Source organism: Salmo salar, chromosome ssa21 (assembly GCF_905237065.1).
Source record: "Salmo salar chromosome ssa21, Ssal_v3.1, whole genome shotgun sequence".
NCBI classification, from domain to species: Eukaryota; Metazoa; Chordata; class Actinopteri; order Salmoniformes; family Salmonidae; genus Salmo; species Salmo salar.
This window is the reverse complement of record NC_059462.1, coordinates 49,691,913-49,715,000: the sequence shown is the minus strand read 5'-3', so window position 1 is coordinate 49,715,000 and position 23,088 is coordinate 49,691,913. Positions and strand designations below refer to the sequence as shown.

Sequence of the window (23,088 nt, the reverse complement as noted above, 5' to 3'; positions counted from 1 at the left end):
TACTCTACTCCACTGTACTGAACTATGCTGTACTGAACTCTACTGTACTGTACTCTATTGTGCTCTACTCTACTCTACAGGGCTCTACTGTACTGTACTCTACGGTGCTCTACTCTACTGTGCTCGACTGTACTCAACTCTACTGTACTGAACTCTACTTTACTGTACATTACTGTGCTCTACTGTACCCTACTGTACTCTACTGTACACTACTGTACTCTACTGTGTTCTACTGTACTGTGCTCCACTGTACTCTACTCTACTGTGCTCTACTGTGCTCTACGCTACTGTGCTCTACTGTGCTGTACTGTATAGTGATGTGCTCTACTGTACTATGCTCTACTGTGCTCTACTGTACTGTACTGTGCTCTACTGTACTGTGCTCTACTGTGCTCTACTGTACTCTACTGTGCTCTACTGTACTCTACTGTGCTTTACTGTGCTCTACTCTACTGTACTGAACTGTACTCTACTGTACTGAATTCTACTGTAATTAACTCCACTGTACTGTGCTCTACTGTACTGTACTCTATTGTACTCTACTGTACTGAACTCTACATGAACTCTACTGTACTGTACAATACTGTACTGTACTCTGCTCTACTCTACTGTGCTGAATTCTACTGTACTGTGCTGTACTGTGCTCTACTGTGCTCTACTCTACTGTGCTGAACTCTACTGTACTGAACTCCACTGTACTGTACTGAACTGTACTGTACTGAACTCTACTGTACTGAACTCTACTGTAATGTACTCTGCTCTAATGTACTCTACTGTACTCTACTCTACTCAACTCTACTGTGCTCTACTCTACTGTGCTGAACTCTACTGTATTGTGCTCTACTGTACTCTACTGTACTGAACTCTACTGTAATGTACTCTACTGTACTGTACTCTACTGTACTCAACTCTACTGTGCTCTACTCTACTGTGCTGAACTCTACTGTATTGTGCTCTACTGTTATCTACTGTACTGTGCTCTACTGTACTCTACGCTACTGTACTGTGCTCTACTGTACTGAACTCTACTGTACTGTACTGTACTGTACTCTACTCTACTGTAATGTACTCTATTGTACTACTGTACTCTATTGTACTCTATCTACTGTACTCTATTGTACTCTACTGTACTGTGCTCTACTGTAATGTGCTCTACTGTACTGTGCTCTACTGAACTCTACTGTGCTCTACTGTACTGTACTAAACTCTACTGTACTGTACTGTGCTCTACTCCACTGAGCTCTACTGAACTCTAGTGTGCTCTACTGTGCTCTACTAAACTCTACTGTACTGTACTGAACTCTACTGTACTGTACTGTGCTCAACTGTACTCTACTGAACTGAACTCTACTGTACTCTACTGTACTGTACTGAACTATACTGTACTGAACTCCACTGTACTGTACTGAACTTTGCTGTACTGAACTCTACTGTACTATACTCTACTGTGCTCTACTGTGTTCTACTGTGCTCTACTGTGCTCTACTGTACTCTACTGTACTCTACTGTACTGTACTGAGCTCTACTGTACTGAACTCTACTGTACTGTACTGTACTGTCCCTCTACTCTGCTCTACTGTGCTCTACTGTACTATGCTCTACTGTACTGTACTCTACTGTGCTCTACGCTACTGTGCTCTACTGTATAGTGATGTGCTCTACTGTACTGTGCTCTACTGTACTGTGCTCTACTGTGCTCTACTGTACTCTACTGTACTCTACTCTACGGTACTGAACTGTACTGTGCTCTACTGTACTCTACTGTACTGAATTCTACTGTAATGAACTCCACTGTACTGTGCTCTACTGAACTCTACTCTACTGTACTGAACTCTACTGTACTGAACTCTACTGTACTCTACTGTACTGAACTCTACTGTAATATACTCTGCTCTAATGTGCTCTACTGAAATCTACTCTACTGTACTGAACTTTACTGTAATGAACTCTACTGTACTGTCCTCTACTGTACTGAACTCTACTGTACTGAACTCTACTGTACTGTACTGTGCTCTACTGTGTTCTACTGTACTGTACTCTACTGTGCTCTACTGTACTCTGATCTACTGTGCTCTACTGTACTGTCCTGTGCTCTACTGTACTGTGCTCTACTGTACTCTACTGTGTTCTACTGTACTCTACTCTACTGTACTGAACTCTACTGAACTGAACTCTACTGTACTGTACTCTACTGTGCTCTACTGTACTCAGCTCTGCTGTACTCTGCTCTGCTGTGCTCTACTCTACTGTACTGTGCCCTACTCTACTGTGATCTACTGTGCTCTACTGTGTTCTACTCTACAATGCTCTACTGTGCTCTACTGTACTGTACTTGACTGTGCTCTACTGTACTGTACTGAACTGAACTGTGCTCTACTGTACTCTACTCTACTGTAATGAACTCTACTGTACTCTACTGTGCTCTAATCTACTTTGCTCTACTGTGCTCTACTCTACTCTACTCTACTCTACTGAACTCTACTGTACTGTACTGTCCTCTACTGTATGGAACTCTACTGTACTGAACTGTACTGTACTGTGATCTACTGTACTGTGCTCTATTGTGCTCTACTGTACTCCACGCTACTGTACCGTGCTCTACTGTACAGAACTCTACTGTACTGTACTGAACTCTACTGTACTGTATCTACTGTACTGAACTCTACTGTACTGTGCTCTACTTCACTCTACTGTGCTCTACTTCACTCTACTGTGCTCTACTTCACTCTACTGTGATCTACTGTACTGTGCTCTACTGTGCTTTACTGTACTCTACGCTACTGTACTGAGCTCTAGTGTACTGAACTCTACTGTACTGTACTCTACTGTACTGTACCGTGCTCTAACGTACTGAACTCTACCGTACTGTGCTCTGTGATCTACTCTACTGTGCTCTACTCTACTGTGCTCTACTTCACTCTACTGTACTCTGTCCCTCTACTGTACTCTACTTCACTCTAGTGTGCTCTACTGTACTATACTACTGTACTGAACTCTACTGTACTGTACTGTGCTCTACTGTACTAAACTCTACTGTACTGTACTCTACTGTACTGTACTCTACTGTGCTCTACTCTACTGTGCTCTACTCTACTCTACTCTGCTCTACTTCACTCTACTGTGCTCTACTGTACTGTACTAAACTCTACTGTACTGTACTGTGCTCTACTCCACTGAGCTCTACTGAACTCTAGTGTGCTCTACTGTGCTCTACTAAACTCTACTGTACTGTACTGAACTCTACTGTACTGTACTGTGCTCAACTGTACTCTACTGAACTGAACTCTACTGTACTCTACTGTACTGTACTGAACTATACTGTACTGAACTCCACTGTACTGTACTGAACTTTGCTGTACTGAACTCTACTGTACTATACTCTACTGTGCTCTACTGTGTTCTACTGTGCTCTACTGTGCTCTACTGTACTCTACTGTACTCTACTGTACTGTACTGAGCTCTACTGTACTGAACTCTACTGTACTGTACTGTACTGTCCCTCTACTCTGCTCTACTGTGCTCTACTGTACTATGCTCTACTGTACTGTACTCTACTGTGCTCTACGCTACTGTGCTCTACTGTATAGTGATGTGCTCTACTGTACTGTGCTCTACTGTACTGTGCTCTACTGTGCTCTACTGTACTCTACTGTACTCTACTCTACGGTACTGAACTGTACTGTGCTCTACTGTACTCTACTGTACTGAATTCTACTGTAATGAACTCCACTGTACTGTGCTCTACTGAACTCTACTCTACTGTACTGAACTCTACTGTACTGAACTCTACTGTACTCTACTGTACTGAACTCTACTGTAATATACTCTGCTCTAATGTGCTCTACTGAAATCTACTCTACTGTACTGAACTTTACTGTAATGAACTCTACTGTACTGTCCTCTACTGTACTGAACTCTACTGTACTGAACTCTACTGTACTGTACTGTGCTCTACTGTGTTCTACTGTACTGTACTCTACTGTGCTCTACTGTACTCTGATCTACTGTGCTCTACTGTACTGTCCTGTGCTCTACTGTACTGTGCTCTACTGTACTCTACTGTGTTCTACTGTACTCTACTCTACTGTACTGAACTCTACTGAACTGAACTCTACTGTACTGTACTCTACTGTGCTCTACTGTACTCAGCTCTGCTGTACTCTGCTCTGCTGTGCTCTACTCTACTGTACTGTGCCCTACTCTACTGTGATCTACTGTGCTCTACTGTGTTCTACTCTACAATGCTCTACTGTGCTCTACTGTACTGTACTTGACTGTGCTCTACTGTACTGTACTGAACTGAACTGTGCTCTACTGTACTCTACTCTACTGTAATGAACTCTACTGTACTCTACTGTGCTCTAATCTACTTTGCTCTACTGTGCTCTACTCTACTCTACTCTACTCTACTGAACTCTACTGTACTGTACTGTCCTCTACTGTATGGAACTCTACTGTACTGAACTGTACTGTACTGTGATCTACTGTACTGTGCTCTATTGTGCTCTACTGTACTCCACGCTACTGTACCGTGCTCTACTGTACAGAACTCTACTGTACTGTACTGAACTCTACTGTACTGTATCTACTGTACTGAACTCTACTGTACTGTGCTCTACTTCACTCTACTGTGCTCTACTTCACTCTACTGTGCTCTACTTCACTCTACTGTGATCTACTGTACTGTGCTCTACTGTGCTTTACTGTACTCTACGCTACTGTACTGAGCTCTAGTGTACTGAACTCTACTGTACTGTACTCTACTGTACTGTACCGTGCTCTAACGTACTGAACTCTACCGTACTGTGCTCTGTGATCTACTCTACTGTGCTCTACTCTACTGTGCTCTACTTCACTCTACTGTACTCTGTCCCTCTACTGTACTCTACTTCACTCTAGTGTGCTCTACTGTACTATACTACTGTACTGAACTCTACTGTACTGTACTGTGCTCTACTGTACTAAACTCTACTGTACTGTACTCTACTGTACTGTACTCTACTGTGCTCTACTCTACTGTGCTCTACTCTACTCTACTCTGCTCTACTTCACTCTACTGTGCTCTACTTCGCTCTACTGTGCTCTACTGTGCTCTACTGTGCTCTACTGTACTCTACTCTACTGTACTGAACTCTACTGTACTGTACTGTGCTCTACTGTACTAAACTCTACTGTACTGTACTCTACTGTACTGTACTCTACTCTGCTCAACTCTACTGTGCTCTACTGTACTCTACTCTACTGGGCTCTACTCTACTTTGTTCCACTGTAATCTACTGTGCTGTACTCTACTGTGCTGTACTCTACTGTGCTGTGCTCTACTGCGATTTGCTCTACTCTACTGTACTCTACTGTGCTCTACTGTACTCTACTCTACTGTGCTGAACTCTACTGCACTGTGCTCTACTGTACTCTGATCTACTGTGGTCTACTGTACTGTCTTCTACTATACTGTGCTCTACTGTACTCTACTGTGTTCTACTGTACTGTACTCTGCTCTACTGTACTGAACTCTACTGTACTGAACTCTACTGTACTGTGCTCTACTGAACTCTACTGTACTGTACTCTACTGTGCTCTACTGTACTCAGCTCTGCTGTACTCTGCTCTGCTGTGCTCTACTCTACTGTACTGTGCTCTACTGTACTGTGATCTACTGTGCTCTACTGTACTCTAATGTGTTCTACTCTACTATGCTCTACTGTGCTCTACTGTACTGTACTCGACTGTGCTCTACTGTACTGTACTGAACTGAACTGTGCTCTACTGTACTCTACTCTACTGTAATGAACTCTACTGTACTGTGCTCTACTGTACTGAACTGTACTGTACTCTACTGAACTCTACTGTACTGTACTGTGCTCTACTGTACTCTACTCAACTGTACTGTGCTCTACTGTACTGAACTCCACTCTACTGTACTGAGCTCTACTGTACTGTACTCTACTGCGCTCTACTGTACTCTACTCTGCTCTACTTCACTCTACTGTGCTCTACTTCGCTCTACTGTGCTCTACTGTGCTCTACTGTGCTCTACTGTACTCTACTCTACTGTACTGAACTCTACTGTACTGTACTGTGCTCTACTGTACTAAACTCTACTGTACTGTACTCTACTGTACTGTACTCTACTCTGCTCAACTCTACTGTGCTCTACTGTACTCTACTCTACTGGGCTCTACTCTACTTTGTTCCACTGTAATCTACTGTGCTGTACTCTACTGTGCTGTACTCTACTGTGCTGTGCTCTACTGCGATTTGCTCTACTCTACTGTACTCTACTGTGCTCTACTGTACTCTACTCTACTGTGCTGAACTCTACTGCACTGTGCTCTACTGTACTCTGATCTACTGTGGTCTACTGTACTGTCTTCTACTATACTGTGCTCTACTGTACTCTACTGTGTTCTACTGTACTGTACTCTGCTCTACTGTACTGAACTCTACTGTACTGAACTCTACTGTACTGTGCTCTACTGAACTCTACCGTACTGTACTCTACTGTGCTCTACTGTACTCAGCTCTGCTGTACTCTGCTCTGCTGTGCTCTACTCTACTGTACTGTGCTCTACTGTACTGTGATCTACTGTGCTCTACTGTACTCTAATGTGTTCTACTCTACTATGCTCTACTGTGCTCTACTGTACTGTACTCGACTGTGCTCTACTGTACTGTACTGAACTGAACTGTGCTCTACTGTACTCTACTCTACTGTAATGAACTCTACTGTACTGTGCTCTACTGTACTGAACTGTACTGTACTCTACTGAACTCTACTGTACTGTACTGTGCTCTACTGTACTCTACTCAACTGTACTGTGCTCTACTGTACTGAACTCCACTCTACTGTACTGAGCTCTACTGTACTGTACTCTACTGCGCTCTACTGTACTCTACTGTACTCTACTGTGCTCTACTCTACTGTGCTCTACTGTACTGTACTCTACTGTACTCTACTGTGCTCTACTGTACTCTACTCTACTGAGGCACTACTGTACTCTAATCTACTGTGCTCTACTGTGCTGTGCTCCAAGGCAGGGCACAAGGCTGGGAGGGTAATGAGAGGGGAAGAAAAGAGACGTACTGTCATGCCATAGAGAGGGAGCTGCCCGTGCACTTTGAACTGGTTCGTTGCTGTCATCCCTCGACTCGTATACAACAGAACATCATTGAACTGTCACCAAGAAAACAGAGACTTCAATCACTGACACAAAAAGAACATTGAGTGAATGTTTGTGGCTCAATAAATACATTAGCTCTGTCAGGGATACACCTGATCCAACTGGATTACATTCAATCTGTTTCTTATATGAATCGTGATTCAGATGAGTCTTGGTCTCATTAGATGCCCTACAATAACAAAGAGGGACTCTGGCTGAAAGAACAGTAAACAGCTGTGTGGAAAGGTAAGGAAGCCGTCGTCTTTGAGGCATTTTGGACAAAGCCATTCATACTGGGGAGGTTAGACATAGAGCTCTACTTGTCATAACTGTCTATGTTGTGAGATCACTGAATAATCTGTTTAATAACTCATTCAAGATGACAATCTTAGATAAATTGCAGAGATTACCAGGAAAAACATTCGTTGCTGGAGACCTTTTCCAGACAGCTTGCTGAGACAGCCTAACCTGAGGAACTCCTGAAAAAACACAAATCACAACATCCTACGTCAATCCCAAAATCCCAAATCAAACACAACATCCCAAGTCAAACACAACATCCAACGTCAATCACAACATCCCAATCACAACATCCCAAGTCAAGTCTCAGAGAAAGACAACAACTCAGAAAGACATAAAACGACTGACCAAACAAAAGGAGTCCTTCAAACTAGCTTCTGCAAACTGTTGATATGGGGATATTCCCTACATAGTACACTACTTTTGAATAGGGCCCTGGTCAAAAGTAGTGCACTATATAGGGAATAGGGTCCCAATTGGGATGGAGTCCGGTCTCTCCTTGAACTCACCCTCCCTGGAGTGACTAGATTGTCGATGCCAATCAAATCCTTCATAAGCTCCAGCAGCTTCTGGAAGTTCTCCATCTTGATCATACTTCCATGGAGCTGGGACACCACCTCTGACACGTCTGCCAGTGCAGCTAGAGGAGAGGCCATTCAATTAGAAACAACACTCATTTATGATGTCATAGACCTCAACTGCACCAGGAGGCCCTCAACTGCACCAGAAAGCCCTCAACTGCAAAATGAGGCCCTCAACTGCACCAGATAGCCTAGATAGCCTGCTTCAGTCTAACAGTTCTGACTGTGTACAGAACAGTAACAGTTACCTCTGCAGTCCCTGAAGTCCACATGTGCGGGGGGGTAGTGTTTGCAGAGGCGCTCCAGGATCTGCTTGTAATGCATGAGGCGGTGCAGGGGCCGGAGGATGAACACGTTGAGGGGGATGTAGCACACCTTTTGCAGCTCAAAGTCTCGGACCAGCACCTCCAGCCGCCGGGAGCCCCGGCACGCCTTCTCCAGCTCCACCAGGGCCTCCGAGTGCTTCTGGAGGTGGGCTGTCAGTGGCTAGAAAATTATATATTAGAGTAGAGTAGAGTAGAATAGAGTAGAATAGAGTAGAATAGAGTAGAATAGAGTAGAATATAATAAAGTAGAGTAGAATGAAGTAGAATAGAATAGAGCAGAATAAAGCAGAGTAGAGTAGAAAAGAGTAGAATATAATAAAGTAGAGTAGAATAGAGTAGAATATAGCAGAATAGAGTAGAATAGAATATAATAAAGTAGAGTAGAATGAAGTAGAATAGAATAGAGTAGAATAGAGCAGAATAGAGTTGAATAGAGTAGAATAGAATATAATAAAGTAGAGTAGAATGAAGTAGAATAGAATAGAGCAGAGTAGAGTAGAAAAGAGTAGAATTTAATAAAGTAGAGTAGAATAGAGTAGAATAGAGCAGAACAGAGTAGAATAGAATATAATAAAGTAGAGTAGAATGAAGTAGAATAGAATAGAGTAGAATAGAGCAGAATAGAGTTGAATAGAGTAGAATATAATAAAGTAGAGTAGAATGAAGTAGAATAGAATAGAGCAGAATAGAGCAGAGTAGAATAGAGTAGATAGAATATAATAAAGTAGAGTAGAATGAAGTAGAATAGAATAGAGCAGAATAAAGCAGAGTAGAGTAGAAAAGAGTAGAATATAATAAAGTAGAGTAGAATAGAGCAGAACAGAGTAGAATAGAATATAATAAAATAGAGTAGAATGAAGTAGAATAGAATAGAGTAGAATAGAGCAGAATAGAGTTGAATAGAGTAGAATATAATAAAGTAGAGTAGAATGAAGTAGAATAGAATAGAGCAGAATAGAGCAGAGTAGAATAGAGTAGATAGAATATAATAAAGTAGAGTAGAATGAAGTAGAATGGAATAGAGTAGAATAGAGCAGAATAGAGTTGAATAGAGTAGAATAGAATATAATAAAGTAGAGTAGAATGAAGTAGAATAGAATAGAGCAGAATAGAGCAGAATAGAGTAGAGTAGATTAGAACAGAGCAGAATAGAGTAGAATAGAAAAGAGTAAAATAGAGAAGAATAGAGTAGAGTAGAATATAATAAAGTAGAGTAGAATAGAATAGAATATAATAAAGTAGAGTAGAATGAAGTAGAATAGAATAGAGCAGAATAAAGCAGAGTAGAGTAGAAAAGAGTAGAATATAATAAAGTAGAGTAGAATAGAGTAGAATAGAGCAGAACAGAGTAGAATAGAATATAATAAAGTAGAGTAGAATGAAGTAGAATAGAATAGAGTAGAATAGAGCAGAATAGAGTTGAATAGAGTAGAATATAATAAAGTAGAGTAGAATGAAGAAGAATAAAATAGAGCAGAATAGAGTAGATAAAATATAATAAAGTAGAGTAGAATAGAGCAGATTAGAGTAGAGTAGAATAGAGTAGATAAAATATAATAAAGTACAGTAGAATAGAGCAGAATAGAGTAGAGTAGAATACAACAGAGCAGAATAGAGTAGAGTAGAATAGAGTAGATAAAATATAATAAAGTAGAGTAGAATAGAGCAGAATAGAGTAGAGTAGAGTAGAATAAAGTAGAGTAGAGCAGAATAGAGTAGAATAGAGTACAATATAATATCATAAAGTAGAGTAGAATAGAATATAGTAGAGTAGAATAGAGTAGAACGAACATATTTGAACGACCATATCACACACATACGACAGGCTAGGAGCAGCATAGGGTCAGCCACAGAGCAGTCCCCTGGAGCAGGGTAGGGCTACAGGCAGGCTTTACACAAGGCAGCATATATTTGTTCATAGAGGAGTGGTGCAGATACATAGTGAAGTACATAACAAGTGCAATAAAAATGTGAAAGAGGAGCCCACACCTTTAGTCCCTGTAGGTGCTTTAGCATGACATCCCCGATGCGCTGGTAGTCTCCTTTGATGTGGGCATTGGAGCACCCTTCCCTAAAATAAAACAGTATGTTTATTTCTCTGGAACAGTTTAGTGCTAGTGTGTGTGTGTGTATTTTAAGCACTTAAAGTCATATTTCATATTCATGTAAACAATCATGCAAGGGAATTCCAATCAAATGGTTAACCTTTACCAGCACTGCTGAACACCACCAGCAGGTGTCTCTCTTGAGCATGAATTTACCTGCACCACTGAACGCCACAAGCAGGTGTCTCTCTTGAGCATGAATTTACCTGCACTGCTGAACACCACCAGCAGGTGTCTCTCTTGAGCATGAATTTCAGTTGACGACTAGATTCAGCACCATGTGAACTGACATCATTCTCAATACTCTTTCATTCAAAATATCAACCAATACATTATGGGGAGGGTAATAGAAAAACGAGAGAGGACGTTCTGAATGTCGTTCCTTTGAGATGCAACCCCTATCCACTCACACATCCCACTACCAGCTCTTTAATCTCGGATCAAGAGAGGGCTAAAATAAGTCAACTGTACGTCACATATGAAAAGTAGATGGCATGTATCTGTGCTCCGTAGTTGGTCAGCTCGTTTGCCTTTGGGCCAGATGTCGGCCATGTTTTGAGTGAAAACCCAGTCATGTCTTCCTTGTAGGTCTGTCTCTGGCTCTGTGGTTTAGTCTTGTAATAAGGCTGGACAGTACGATGTCTGTAGTCGTGACAGTCTGCCAGTCGGGGCTCTGACGTAGGGACCATATCATTAAGAGGAGCAGACAGTGGAATAACCCACAGGACTAGGAGGAGAAGAAGTGGCTTGATGCAGCGCGACTGTTGCCATGGAAACCCCAGCTCCACAGGAGGTGTGTGTGTGTCTCTGTGATGAGGCCTCCCAGAATGAATGTCAATACCCAGGATCAATGAAACCCCAAACCAAACCACGCTACAAACTGTGTTCTTATTCCAAGAGGGTCTTACGCCAAAAAACGAGGCTATTTGGAGTGACATTTTGTGAGAAAATAGCCTGAACTACAAAATACATTTATCATTGTGGGTGATTGTGACGCTGATGGATTGTAATTCTCCAGTGACGTGCCATCTCACCATAAAGCCAGCCTCTGCTCAACCTCTCTGAGGAAGCCGGACTGGAACTTGTACAGAGGGTCAAAGTTGGTGAAGATGGTGCTCTTCAGGGAGTCCGGCACGGCTTCGTCTTTACCCACCGAGTCCTGAAAAGACTGGGATGACACACACACACACACACACACACACACACACACACACACACACACACACACACACACACACACACACACACACACACACACACACACACACACACACACACACACACACACACACACACAGAGAGAGAAAGAGAAATCAAGTTCTGCATTAGAGCACAGTGCACTCACTTCATTGTGTAAATAGTGACGTTGTCAATTGCCAGTAGTCAAATGAGGACGTGCAATCTAATGAGGTGAAAAACAGTGGTTCTGGTGGACTCGCTAGAAGCCTGTGTTTCAGACATAAAGAAGTGGATGGCTGCAAACTTTCTACTTTTAAACTCGGACAAAACAGAGATGCTTGTTCTAGGTCCCAAGAAACAAAGAGATCTTCTGTTGAATCTGACAATTAATCTGGATGGTTGTACAGTCGTCTCAAATAAAACTGTGAAGGACCTCGGCGTTACTCTGGACCCTGATCTCTCTTTTGAAGAACATATCAAGACTGTTTCAAGGACAGCTTTTTTCCATCTACGTAACATTGCAAAAATCAGAAATTTTCTGTCCAAAAATGACGCAGAAAAATTAATCCATGCTTTTGTTACTTCTAGGCTGGACTACTGCAATGCTCTACTTTCCGGCTACCCGGATAAAGCACTAAATAAACTTCAGTTAGTGCTAAATACGGCTGCTAGAATCCTGACTAGAACCAAAAAATTTGATCATATTACTCCAGTGTTAGCCTCCCTACACTGGCTTCCTGTTAAGGCAAGGGCTGATTTCAAGGTTTTACTGCTAACCTACAAAGCATTACATGGGCTTGCTCCTACCTATCTTTCCGATTTGGTCCTGCCGTACATACCTACACGTACGCTACGGTCACAAGACGCAGGCCTCCTAATTGTCCCTAGAATTTCTAAGCAAACGGCTGGAGGTAGGGCTTTCTCCTATAGAGCTCCATTTTTATGGAATGGTCTGCCTACCAATGTGAGAGACGCAGACTCAGTCTCAACCTTTAACCTGTTGGGTCTAGGGGGCAGCATTTGCACGTCTGGATAAAAAAAATGTACCCGATTTAATCTGGTTACTAATCCTACCCAGTAACTAGAATATGCATATACTTATTATATATGGATAGAAAACACTCTAAAGTTTCCAAAACTGTTTGAATGGTGTCTGTGAGTATAACAGAACTCATTTGGCAGGCAAAACCCTGAGACATTTTCTGACAGGAAGTGGATACCTGATGTGTTGTATTGACTTTAAACCTATCCCATTGAAAAACACAGGGGTTTAGGAATATTTTGGCACTTCCTATTGCTTCCACTAGATGTCACCAGCCTTTACAAAGTGTTTTGAGTCTTCTGGAGGGAGATCTGACCGAACAAGAGCCATGGAACGGTGATGTCCCATTAGACACCTGGCGCGCTACTTCATGTTGGGTACCCTCGTTCCAATACGTTATAAAAGGCTATGCATTCGTCCACCTTGAATATTATTCATGTTCTGGTTAAAAAGGCCCTAATGATTTATGCTATACAACGTTTGACATGTTTGAACGAACGGAAATATATTTTTTCCCCTCGTTCATGACGAGAAGTCCGGCTGGCTTACATCATGTGCTAACGAGACGGAGATTTTTGGACATAAATGATGAGCTTTTTTGAACAAAACTACATTCGTTATGGACCTGTGATACCTGGAAGTGACATCTGATGAAGAGAATCAAAGGTAATGGATTATTTACATAGTATTTTCGATTTTAGATCTCCCCAACATGACGTCTAGTCTGTATCGCAACGCGTATTTTTCTGGGCACAGTGCTCAGATTATTGCAAAGTGTGATTTCCCAGTAAGGTTATTTTTAAATCTGGCAAGTTGATTGCGTTCAAAAGATGTAAATCTATAATTCTTTAAATGACAATATAATATTTTACCAATGTTTTCTAATTTTAATTATTTAATTTGTGACGCTGACTTGACTGCCGGTTATTGGAGGGAAACGATTTCCTCAACATCAATGCCATAGTAAAACGCTGTTTTTGTATATAAATATGAACTTGATAGAACTAAAAATGCATGCATTGTCTAACATAATGTCCTAGGAGTGTCATCTGATGGAGATTGTAAAAGGTTAGTGTATCATTTTAGCTGGTTTTATGGTTTTGGTGACCCTGTCTTTGACTTGACAAAACATTACACACAACTCTTGTAAATGTACTGTCCTAACATACTCTAAATTTATGCTTTCGCCGTAAAACCTTTTTGAAATCGTAAAACGTGGTTAGATTAAGGAGATGTTTATCTTTCAAATGGTGTAACATAGTTGTATTTTTGAAAAATTTGAATTTTGACATTTATTTGGATTCAAATTTGCCGCTCTTGAAATGCACCTGCTGTTGATGGAGTGCACCACAGGTGGCACGCTAGCGTCCCACCTAGCCCCAAGAGGTTAAGTCTTTACTGAAGACTTATCTCTTCAGTAGGTCCTATGATTAAGTATAGTCTGGCCCAGGAGTGTGAAGGTGAACGGAAAGGCTGGAGCAACGAACCGCCCTTGCTGTCTCTGCCTTGCCGGTTCCCCTCTTTCCACTGGGATTCTCTGCCTCTAACCCTTTTACAGAGGCTGAGTCACTGGCCTACTGGTGTTCTTCCATGCCGTCCATGGGAGGGGTGCGTCACTTGAGTGGGTTGAGTCACTGACGTGGTCTTCCTGTCTGGGTTGGCGCAACCCCCCCCCTTGGGTTGTGCCATGGCGGAGATCGTTGTGGGCTATACTCGGCCTTGTCTTAGGACGGTAAGTTGGTGGTTGGAGACATACCTCTAGTGGTGTGGGGGCTGTGCTTTGGCAAAGTGGGTGGGGTTATATCCTGCCTGTTTGGCCCTGTCCGGGGGTATCATCGGATGGGGCCACAGTGTCTTCTGATCCCTCCTGTCTCAGCCTCCAGTATTTATGCTGCAGTAGTTTATGTGTCGGGGGGCTAGGGTCAGTCTGTTACATCTGGAGTATTTCTCTTGTCTTATCCGGTGTCCTGTGTGTATTTAAATATGCTCTCTCTAATTCTCTCTTTCTCTCTTTCTGTCTTTCTCTCGGAGGACCTGAGCCCTAGGACCATGCCTCAGGACTACCTGGTATGATGACTCCTTGCTGTCCCCAGTCCACCTGGCCGTGCTGCTGCTCCAGTTTCAACTGTTCTGCCTGCGGCTATGGAACCCTGACCTGTTCACCGGACGTGCTTGTTGCACCCTCAACAACTACTATGATTATTATTATTTGACCATGCTGGTCATTTATGAACATTTTAACATTTTAACATTTTGACCATGTTCTGTTATAATATCCACCCTGCACAGCCAGAAGAGGACTGGCCACCCCTCATAGCCTGGTTCCTCTCTAGGTTTCTTCCTAGGTTTTTGGCCTTTCTAGGGAGTTTTTCCTAGGGAGTTTTTCCTAGCCACCGTGCTTCTTTCACATGCTTTGCTTGCTGTTTGGGGTTTTAGGCTGGGTTTCTGTACAGCACTTTGAGAATATCAGCTGATGTACGAAGGGCTATATAAAAATAAATTTGAATTTGAAATTTGATTTGATTTGACTAGGAGCTTGGACTGCATTACAATCTGCATGACTGACGTGCTTCTGCCAAAATACCTCTGTGATGTGGTTTAGCAACAATCACATGTTGCTCTCATGACTTCCACCAAATCCTTTAACGACCTGGAGATGAATGGAGGAAACAATATCCCATCATTCCTGACACGGCCCAAGGGGAACATTACATGACAGGCTACCTGATCAGATTAGCCTGACATGGTTTAGGGTGCTGGGGGCTTGGTTTATCTGGTGGGGGCTTGGTTTATCTGGTGGGGGCTTGGTTTATCTGGTGGTGACTTGGTTTATCTGGTGGGGACTTGGTTTATCTGGTGGGGACTTGGTTTATCTGGTGGGGACTTGGTTTATCTGGTGGGGGCTTGGTTTATCTGGTGGGGACTTGGTTTATCTGGTGGGGACTTGGTTTATCTGGTGGGGACTTGGTTTATCTGGTGGGGGCTTGGTTTATCTGGTGGGGACTTGGTTTATCTGGTGGGGACTTGGTTTATCTGGTGGGGACTTGGTTTATCTGGTGGGGACTTGGTTTATCTGGTGGGGGCTTGGTTTATCTGGTGGGGACTTGGTTTATCTGGTAGGGGCTTGGTTTATCTGGTGGGGACTTGGTTTATCTGGTGGGGACTTGGTTTATCTGGTAGAGGCTTGGTTTATCTGGTGGGGGCTTGGTTTATCTGGTGGGGACTTGGTTTATCTGGTAGAGGCTTGGTTTATCTGGTGGGGGCTTGGTTTATCTGGTGGGGACTTGGTTTATCTGGTGGGGACTTGGTTTAGCCCTATTCCCTACATAGTCCCCATTGTACTCAGGTCATTTGGATAGTCCATCTGTAGATGCTCTACAGACTATCAGTAACATTTAAACTATCTACTAACCCTAAACTTAACCCTTACCCTTATTCTAAACCAAACCCTAACCGTAACCTTAGCAAGCAGTCGATTATCAACAGATAGTATGTTGATAGTATGTCCATCTGTAGAACATCTGGAGCATCTACAGATGGACAATCCGGACTATCCTAATGAAGTGTGACCTAAAGTAGTGCACTATGTAGGGAATAGGGTGCCATTTGGCTATCTGAAGATAGATGCACTAACTGTAAGTGGCTCTATATAAGAGCGTCTGCTACATTACTAACATGTAAATGTATATAGGTTGGAGAGAGGGGTTAGGAGGAGGTACGGTACTGCAGGAGAGGAGAGGTACTGCATGAGGGAGGAGGTTCGGTACTGCAGGAGGGCGGAGGTTCGGTACTGCAGGAGAGGAGAGGTACTGCAGGAGGGAGGAGGTTCGGTACTGCATGAGGGGGGAGGTTCAGTACTGCATGAGGGGGGGAGATTTGGTACTGCAGGAGGGGGGAGATTCGGTACTGCAGGAGGGGGGGAGGTTCGGTACTGCAGGAGGGAGGAGGTTCGGTACTGCAGGAGGGGGGAGGTTCGGTACTGCAGGAGGGGGGAGGTTCGGTACTGCAGGAGGGGGGAGGTTCGGTACTGCAGAAGGGAGGAGGTTCGGTACTGAAGGAGGGGGGGAGGTTCGGTACTGAAGGAGGGGGGAGAGGTACTGCATGAGGGGGGAGATTTGGTACTGCAGGAGGGGGGAGGTTCCGTACTGCAGGAGGGGGGAGGTTCCGTACTGCAGGAGGGGGGAGGTTCGGTACTGCAGGAGGGGGGAGGTTCGGTACTGCAGGAGGGAGGAGGTTCGGTACTGCAGGAGGGAGGAGGTTCGGTACTGCAGGAGGGGGGAGGTTCGGTACTGAAGGAGGGGGGAGGTTCGGTACTGCATGAGGGGGAAGAGGTACTGCAGGAGGGGGGGAGGTTCGGTACTGCATGAGGGAGGAGGTTCGGTACTGCAGGAGGGGGGAGATTTGGTACTGCAGGAGGGGGGAGGTTCCGTACTGCAGGAGGGGGGAGGTTCGGTAGTGCAGGAGAGGAGAGGTACTGCAGGAGGGAGGAGGTTCGGTACTGCATGAGCGGGGAGGTTCAGTACTGCATGAGGGGGGGAGATTTGGTACTGCAGGAGGGGGGAGGTTCGGTACTGCAGGAGGGGGGAGGTTCGGTACTGCAGGAGGGGGGAGGTTCGGTACTGAAGGGGGGGGAGGTTCGGTACTGAAGGAGGGGGAGGTTCGGTACTGAAGGAGGGGGGAGGTTCGGTACTGCATGAGGGGGGAGATTTGGTACTGCAGGAGGGGGGAGGTTCGGTACTGAAGGAGGGGGAGGTTCGGTACTGCATGAGGGGGGGAGATTTGGTACTGCAGGAGGGGGAGGTTCCGTACTGCAGGAGGGGGGGAGGTTCGGTACTGCAGGAGAGGAGAGGTAGTGCAGGAGGGGGAGGTTCGGTACTGCATGAGGGAGGAGGTTCGGTACTGCAGGAGGGGGGAGATTTGGTACTGCAGGAGGGGGGAGGTTCCGTACTGCAGGAGGGGGGAGGTTCGGTACTGCAGGAGAGGAGAGGTAGTGCAGGAGGGGGAGGTTCAGTACTGAAGGAGGGGGGAGGTTTGGTACTGAAGGAGGGGGGAGATTCGGTACTGCAGGAGAGAAGAGGTACGGTACTGCAGGAGGGAAGAGGTACGGTACTGCAGGTGGGAGGAAGTACAGTACTGCAGGGTGATGCTGGAGGGGGAAGGTACAGTACTGCAGGGTGATGCTGGAGGGGGAAGGTACAGTACTGCAGGGTGATGCTGGAGGGGGAAGGTACAGTACTGCAGGGTGATGCTGGAGGGGGAAGGTACAGTACTGCAGGGTGATGCTGGAGGGGGAAGGTACAGTACTGCAGGGTGATGCTGGAGGGGGAAGGTACAGTACTGCAGGGTGATGCTGGAGGGGGAAGGTACAGTACTGCAGGGTGATGCTGGAGGGGGAAGGTACAGTACTGCAGGGTGATGCTGGAGGGGGGAAGGTACAGTACTGCAGGGTGATGCTGGAGGGGGAAGGTACTGTACTGCAGGGTGATGCTGGAGGGGGAAGGTACTGTACTGCAGGGTGATGCTGGAGGGGGAAGGTACTGTACTGCAGGGTGATGCTGGAGGGGGAAGGTACAGTACTGCAGGGTGATGCTGGAGGGGGAAGGTACTGTACTGCAGGGGGAGGTACAATACAACACCAACCAAGAGAAGGAGAAAAAGGGAGAGAGAGTACAGATGAGAGAGAAAGAGAGAGAGAATATAGATGAGACAAAAAGAGAGAGAGAATATAGATGAGAGAGAATACAGATGAGAAAGAGAGAGAATATAGATGAGAGAATACAGATGAGAGAGTAAGAGAGAGAGAATATATATGAGAAAGAGAGAGAGAGAATATAGATGAGAGAGAAAGAGAGAGAATATAGATGAGAGAGAAAGAGAGAGAATATAGATGAGAGAGAAAGAGAGAGAATATAGAGGAGAGAGAAATAGAGAGAGAATATAGATGAGAGAAATAGAGAGAGAATATAGATGAGAGTGAGAAGTGAGACAAAGAGAACAGAAAGGGTGAGAAAGAAAGAGTAGAGCAGCCAACACAACTATTTATGAGAAGTGTAAAAGGTTTCTCTGAATATCAGAAAAGATGAGAAAAGCTGCAGTCCATATAAAGAGAGAGGGAAGAGCTGCAGTCCATATAAACAGAGAGGGGAGAGCTGCAGTCCATATAAACAGAGAGAGAAGAGCTGCACTCCATATAAACAGAGAGAGAAGAGCTGCAGTCCATATAAACAGAGAGAGAAGAGCTGCAGTCCATATAAACAGAGAGGGAAGAGCTGCAGTCCATATAAACAGAGAGGGGAGAGCTGCAGTCCATATAAACAGAGAGGGAAGAGCTGCAGTCCATATAAACAGAGAGGGAAGAGCTGCAGTCCATATAAACAGAGAGAGAAGAGCTGCAGTCCATATAAACAGAGAGGGGAGAGCTGCAGTCCATATAAACAGAGAGGGGAGAGCTGCAGTCCATATAAACAGAGAGAGAAGAGCTGCAGTCCATATAAACAGAGAGGGAAGAGCTGCACTCCATATAAACAGAGAGAGAAGAGCTGCAGTCCATATAAACAGAGAGGGGAGAGCTGCAGTCCATATAAACAGAGAGGGAAGAGCTGCACTCCATATAAACAGAGAGGGGAGAGCTGCAGTCCATATAAACAGAGAGGGAAGAGCTGCAGTCCATATAAACAGAGAGGGAAGAGCTGCACTCCATATAAACAGAGAGGGGAGAGCTGCAGTCCATATAAACAGAGAGGGAAGAGCTGCAGTCCATATAAACAGAGAGGGAAGAGCTGCAGTCCATATAAACAGAGAGGGGAGAGCTGCAGTCCATATAAACAGAGAGAGAAGAGCTGCAGTCCATATAAACAGAGAGAGAAGAGCTGCAGTCCATATAAACAGAGAGAGAAGAGCTGCAGTCCATATAAACAGAGAGGGAAGAGCTGCAGTCCATATAAACAGAGAGAGAAGAGCTGCAGTCCATATAAACAGAGAGGGAAGAGCTGCAGTCCATATAAACAGAGAGAGAAGAGCTGCAGTCCATATAAACAGAGAGAGAAGAGCTGCAGTCCATATAAACAGAGAGAGAAGAGCTGCAGTCCATATAAACAGAGAGGGGAGAGCTGCACTCCATATAAACAGAGAGAGAAGAGCTGCACTCCATATAAACAGAGAGAGAAGAGCTGCAGTCCATATAAACAGAGAGAGAAGAGCTGCAGTCCATATAAACAGAGAGGGAAGAGCTGCAGTCCATATAAACAGAGAGAGAAGAGCTGCACTCCATATAAACAGAGAGAGAAGAGCTGCAGTCCATATAAACAGAGAGGGAAGAGCTGCAGTCCATATAAACAGAGAGGGAAGAGCTGCAGTCCATATAAACAGAGAGGGAAGAGCTGCACTCCATATAAACAGAGAGGGAAGAGCTGCAGTCCATATAAACAGAGAGAGAAGAGCTGCAGTCCATATAAACAGAGAGAGAAGAGCTGCAGTCCATATAAACAGAGAGAGAAGAGCTGCAGTCCATATAAACAGAGAGAGAAGAGCTGCAGTCCATATAAACAGAGAGAGAAGAGCTGCAGTCCATATAAAGAGAGAGGGAAGAGCTGCACTCCATATAAACAGAGAGGGGAGAGCTGCAGTCCATATAAACAGAGAGAGAAGAGCTGCAGTCCATATAAACAGAGAGAGAAGAGCTGCAGTCCATATAAACAGAGAGAGAAGAGCTGCAGTCCATATAAACAGAGAGAGAAGAGCTGCAGTCCATATAAAATGAGCTCCCTGTGTGTTTTCCGTATGCTCTGTGGTAAAGCAGCTAGCTGGAATAATTTGTGTTTTCTGCCCAGAGGACAGCAGGGAAGAAAACAAACAAAACAACAGAGAAAGAGAGCGAGAGACCCATGCATATTTCCCTCAGATTACACACACACAAAGATTTTGAAAACAAATCCAATTTTGATAAACTCACATATTATCTACTAGGCAGTGGTTCCCAAACTTTTTATAGTCCCGTACCCCTTCAAACATTCAACCCCCAGCTGCGTACCCCCTCTAGCACCAGGGTCAGCGCAGATTAGCCTGACATGGTTTATATTGATGACATTTTGATATACTACGCTACACGCGCTGAGCATGTGTCCCTGGTGCGCAAGGTGCTTGGTCGACTGTTGGAGCATGACCTGTACGTCAAGGCTGAGAAATGCCTGTTCTTCCAGCAGTCCGTCTCCTTCCTAGGGTATCGCATTTCCATCTCAGGGGTGGAGATGGAGAGTGACCTCATTTTAGCAGTGCGTAATTGGCTGACTCCCACCACGGTAAAGGAGGTGCAACGGTTTCTAGGGTTCGCCAATTACTACTGGAGGTTTATCCGGGGTTTTGGTCAGGTAGCGGCTCCCATTACCTCACTGCTGAAGGGGGGACTGGTACGTTTGCAGTGGTCGGCTGAGGCGGACAGGGCTTTTGGTCACCTGAGGGCTCTGTTTACCTCGGCTCCCGTGCTGGCCCATCCGGATCCCTCTTTGGCATTCATAGTGGAAGTGGACACATCCGAGGCTGGGATAGGAGCCGTGCTCTCTCAGCGCTCGGGTACGCCACTGAAGCTCCGCCCCTGTGCTTTCTTCTCGAGGAAGCTCAGCCCGGCGGAGCGAATCTATGACGTGGGGGACCGGGAGCTGTTGGCTGTCGGCTGTCGTCAAGGCCTTGAAGGCGTGGAGACATTGGCTTGAGGGGGCTAAACACCCTTTTCTCATCTGGACTGACCACCGAAATCTGGAGTACATCTGGGCGGCGAGGAGACTGAACCCTCGCCAGGCAAGGTGGGCCATGTTATTCACCCGTTTTGTTTTCACCCTTTCTTACAGACCAGGTTCCCAGAACGTGAAGGCAGACGCACTGTCCCGGCTGTATGACACAGAGGAGCGGCCCATGGATCCCACCACCATACTCCCGGTCTCCTGCCTGGTGGCGCCGGTAGTGTGGGAGCTGGACGTGGACATTGAGCAGGCGTTACGTGCAGAGCCCGCTCCCCTCCAGTGTCCCGCTGGGTGTCTGTACGTTCCATCTGCTGTCCGTGACCGGCTGATCTATTGGGCCCACACGTCACCCTCCGCTGGTCATCCAGGCATCGGTCGGACGGTACGCTGTCTGAGTGGGAAGTACTGGTGGCCCACTTTGGCTAAGGACGTGAGTGTTCATGTTTCCTCCTGCTTGGTGTGTGCCCAGTGTAAGGCTCCTAGGCACCTGCCCAGAGGTAAGTTACAACCCTTTCCCGTTCCACAACGGCCATGGTCACACCTGTCGATCGATTTCCTGACCGATCTCCCCCCATCACAGGGAAACACCACGATCCTGGTTGTTATGGATCGTTTCTCTAAGTCCTGCCGTCTCCTCCCTCTGCCCGGTCTCCCTACGGCCCTACAGACTGCAGAGGCCTTGTTTACGCACGTCTTCTGGCACTACGGGGTGCCTGAGGATATAGTGTCTGATCGGGGTCCCCAGTTCACGTCGAGGGTCTGGAAGGCGTTCATGGAACGTTTGGGGGTCTCGATCAGCCTTGCCTCGGGTTTCCACCCCGAGAGTAACGGGCAGGTGGAGAGAGTTAACCAGGATGTGAGTAGGTTTCTGAGGTCTTATTGCCAGGACCGGCCGGGGGAGTGGGCGGCGTTCGTGTCCTGGGCAGAGATGGCCCAGAACTCACTCCGCCACTCCTCCACTAACCTCTCTCCCTTCCAGTGCGTACTGGGGTACCAGCCAGTTCTGGCGCCTTGGCATCAGAGTCAGATCGAGGCTCCTGCGGTGGACAACTGGTTCAGGCGTGCGGAGGAGACATGGGACGCCGCTCATGTTCACCTTCAGCGGGCCGTGCTGCACCAAAAAACCAGCGCAGACCGTCACCACAGTGAGGCCCCGGTGTTCACACCGGGGGACCGGGTCTGGCTCTCGACCCGACTGAAGGAGGTTAGTTACAGGTTACAACTTCCCCCCGATTACCGTATTAACCCCTCGTTCCATGTGTCTCTCCTCAGGCCGGTGGTGGCTGGGCCGCTCCAGAAGTCTGAGGTGCGGGAGACTCCTCCTCCCCCTCTGGACATCGTGCCCCGGTGTATTCCGTCCGCTCCATACTGGATTCGAGGCGTCGGGCGAGGGGCCTTCAGTACCTCATGGAGTGGGAGGGAGGAGAGATGCTGGGTTCCGGTGGAGGACGTGTTGGACCCTTCAATGCTGCGGGAGTTCCACCATCTCCGTCCGGATTGCCCTGCACCTCACCCTCCCGGTCGTCCCCGAGGCCGGGGTCGGCGCGCGGCTCGGGGGGGTACTGTCACGACTTCCGCCGAAGTCGGTCCCTCTCCTTGTTCGGGCGGCCATCGCCGATCCACCTTTCATTTTCCATTTGTTTTGTCTTGTTTTCCCACA

The 23,088-nt window shown here is 45.8% G+C and overlaps 1 protein-coding gene across 3 annotated transcripts in view; it reads right to left on the bottom strand.

Annotated features, from left to right (window-relative positions):
* LOC106582452 (FERM, ARHGEF and pleckstrin domain-containing protein 1) overlaps positions 1 to 23,088 on the bottom strand; it is a 160,735-nt gene that overhangs the window by 10,290 nt on the left and 127,357 nt on the right. For all 3 annotated transcript variants that reach the window (XM_014165575.2, XM_014165577.2, XM_014165576.2), the window contains exons 16-21: positions 11,507 to 11,640; positions 10,357 to 10,438; positions 8,290 to 8,527; positions 7,970 to 8,100; positions 7,571 to 7,639; positions 7,085 to 7,174 (exon numbers count right to left, since the gene is read on the bottom strand). In XM_014165575.2, coding sequence (XP_014021050.1) covers positions 7,085 to 7,174; positions 7,571 to 7,639; positions 7,970 to 8,100; positions 8,290 to 8,527; positions 10,357 to 10,438; positions 11,507 to 11,640 — 744 coding nt within the window. The remainder of the gene's footprint in view (positions 1 to 7,084; positions 7,175 to 7,570; positions 7,640 to 7,969; positions 8,101 to 8,289; positions 8,528 to 10,356; positions 10,439 to 11,506; positions 11,641 to 23,088) is intronic.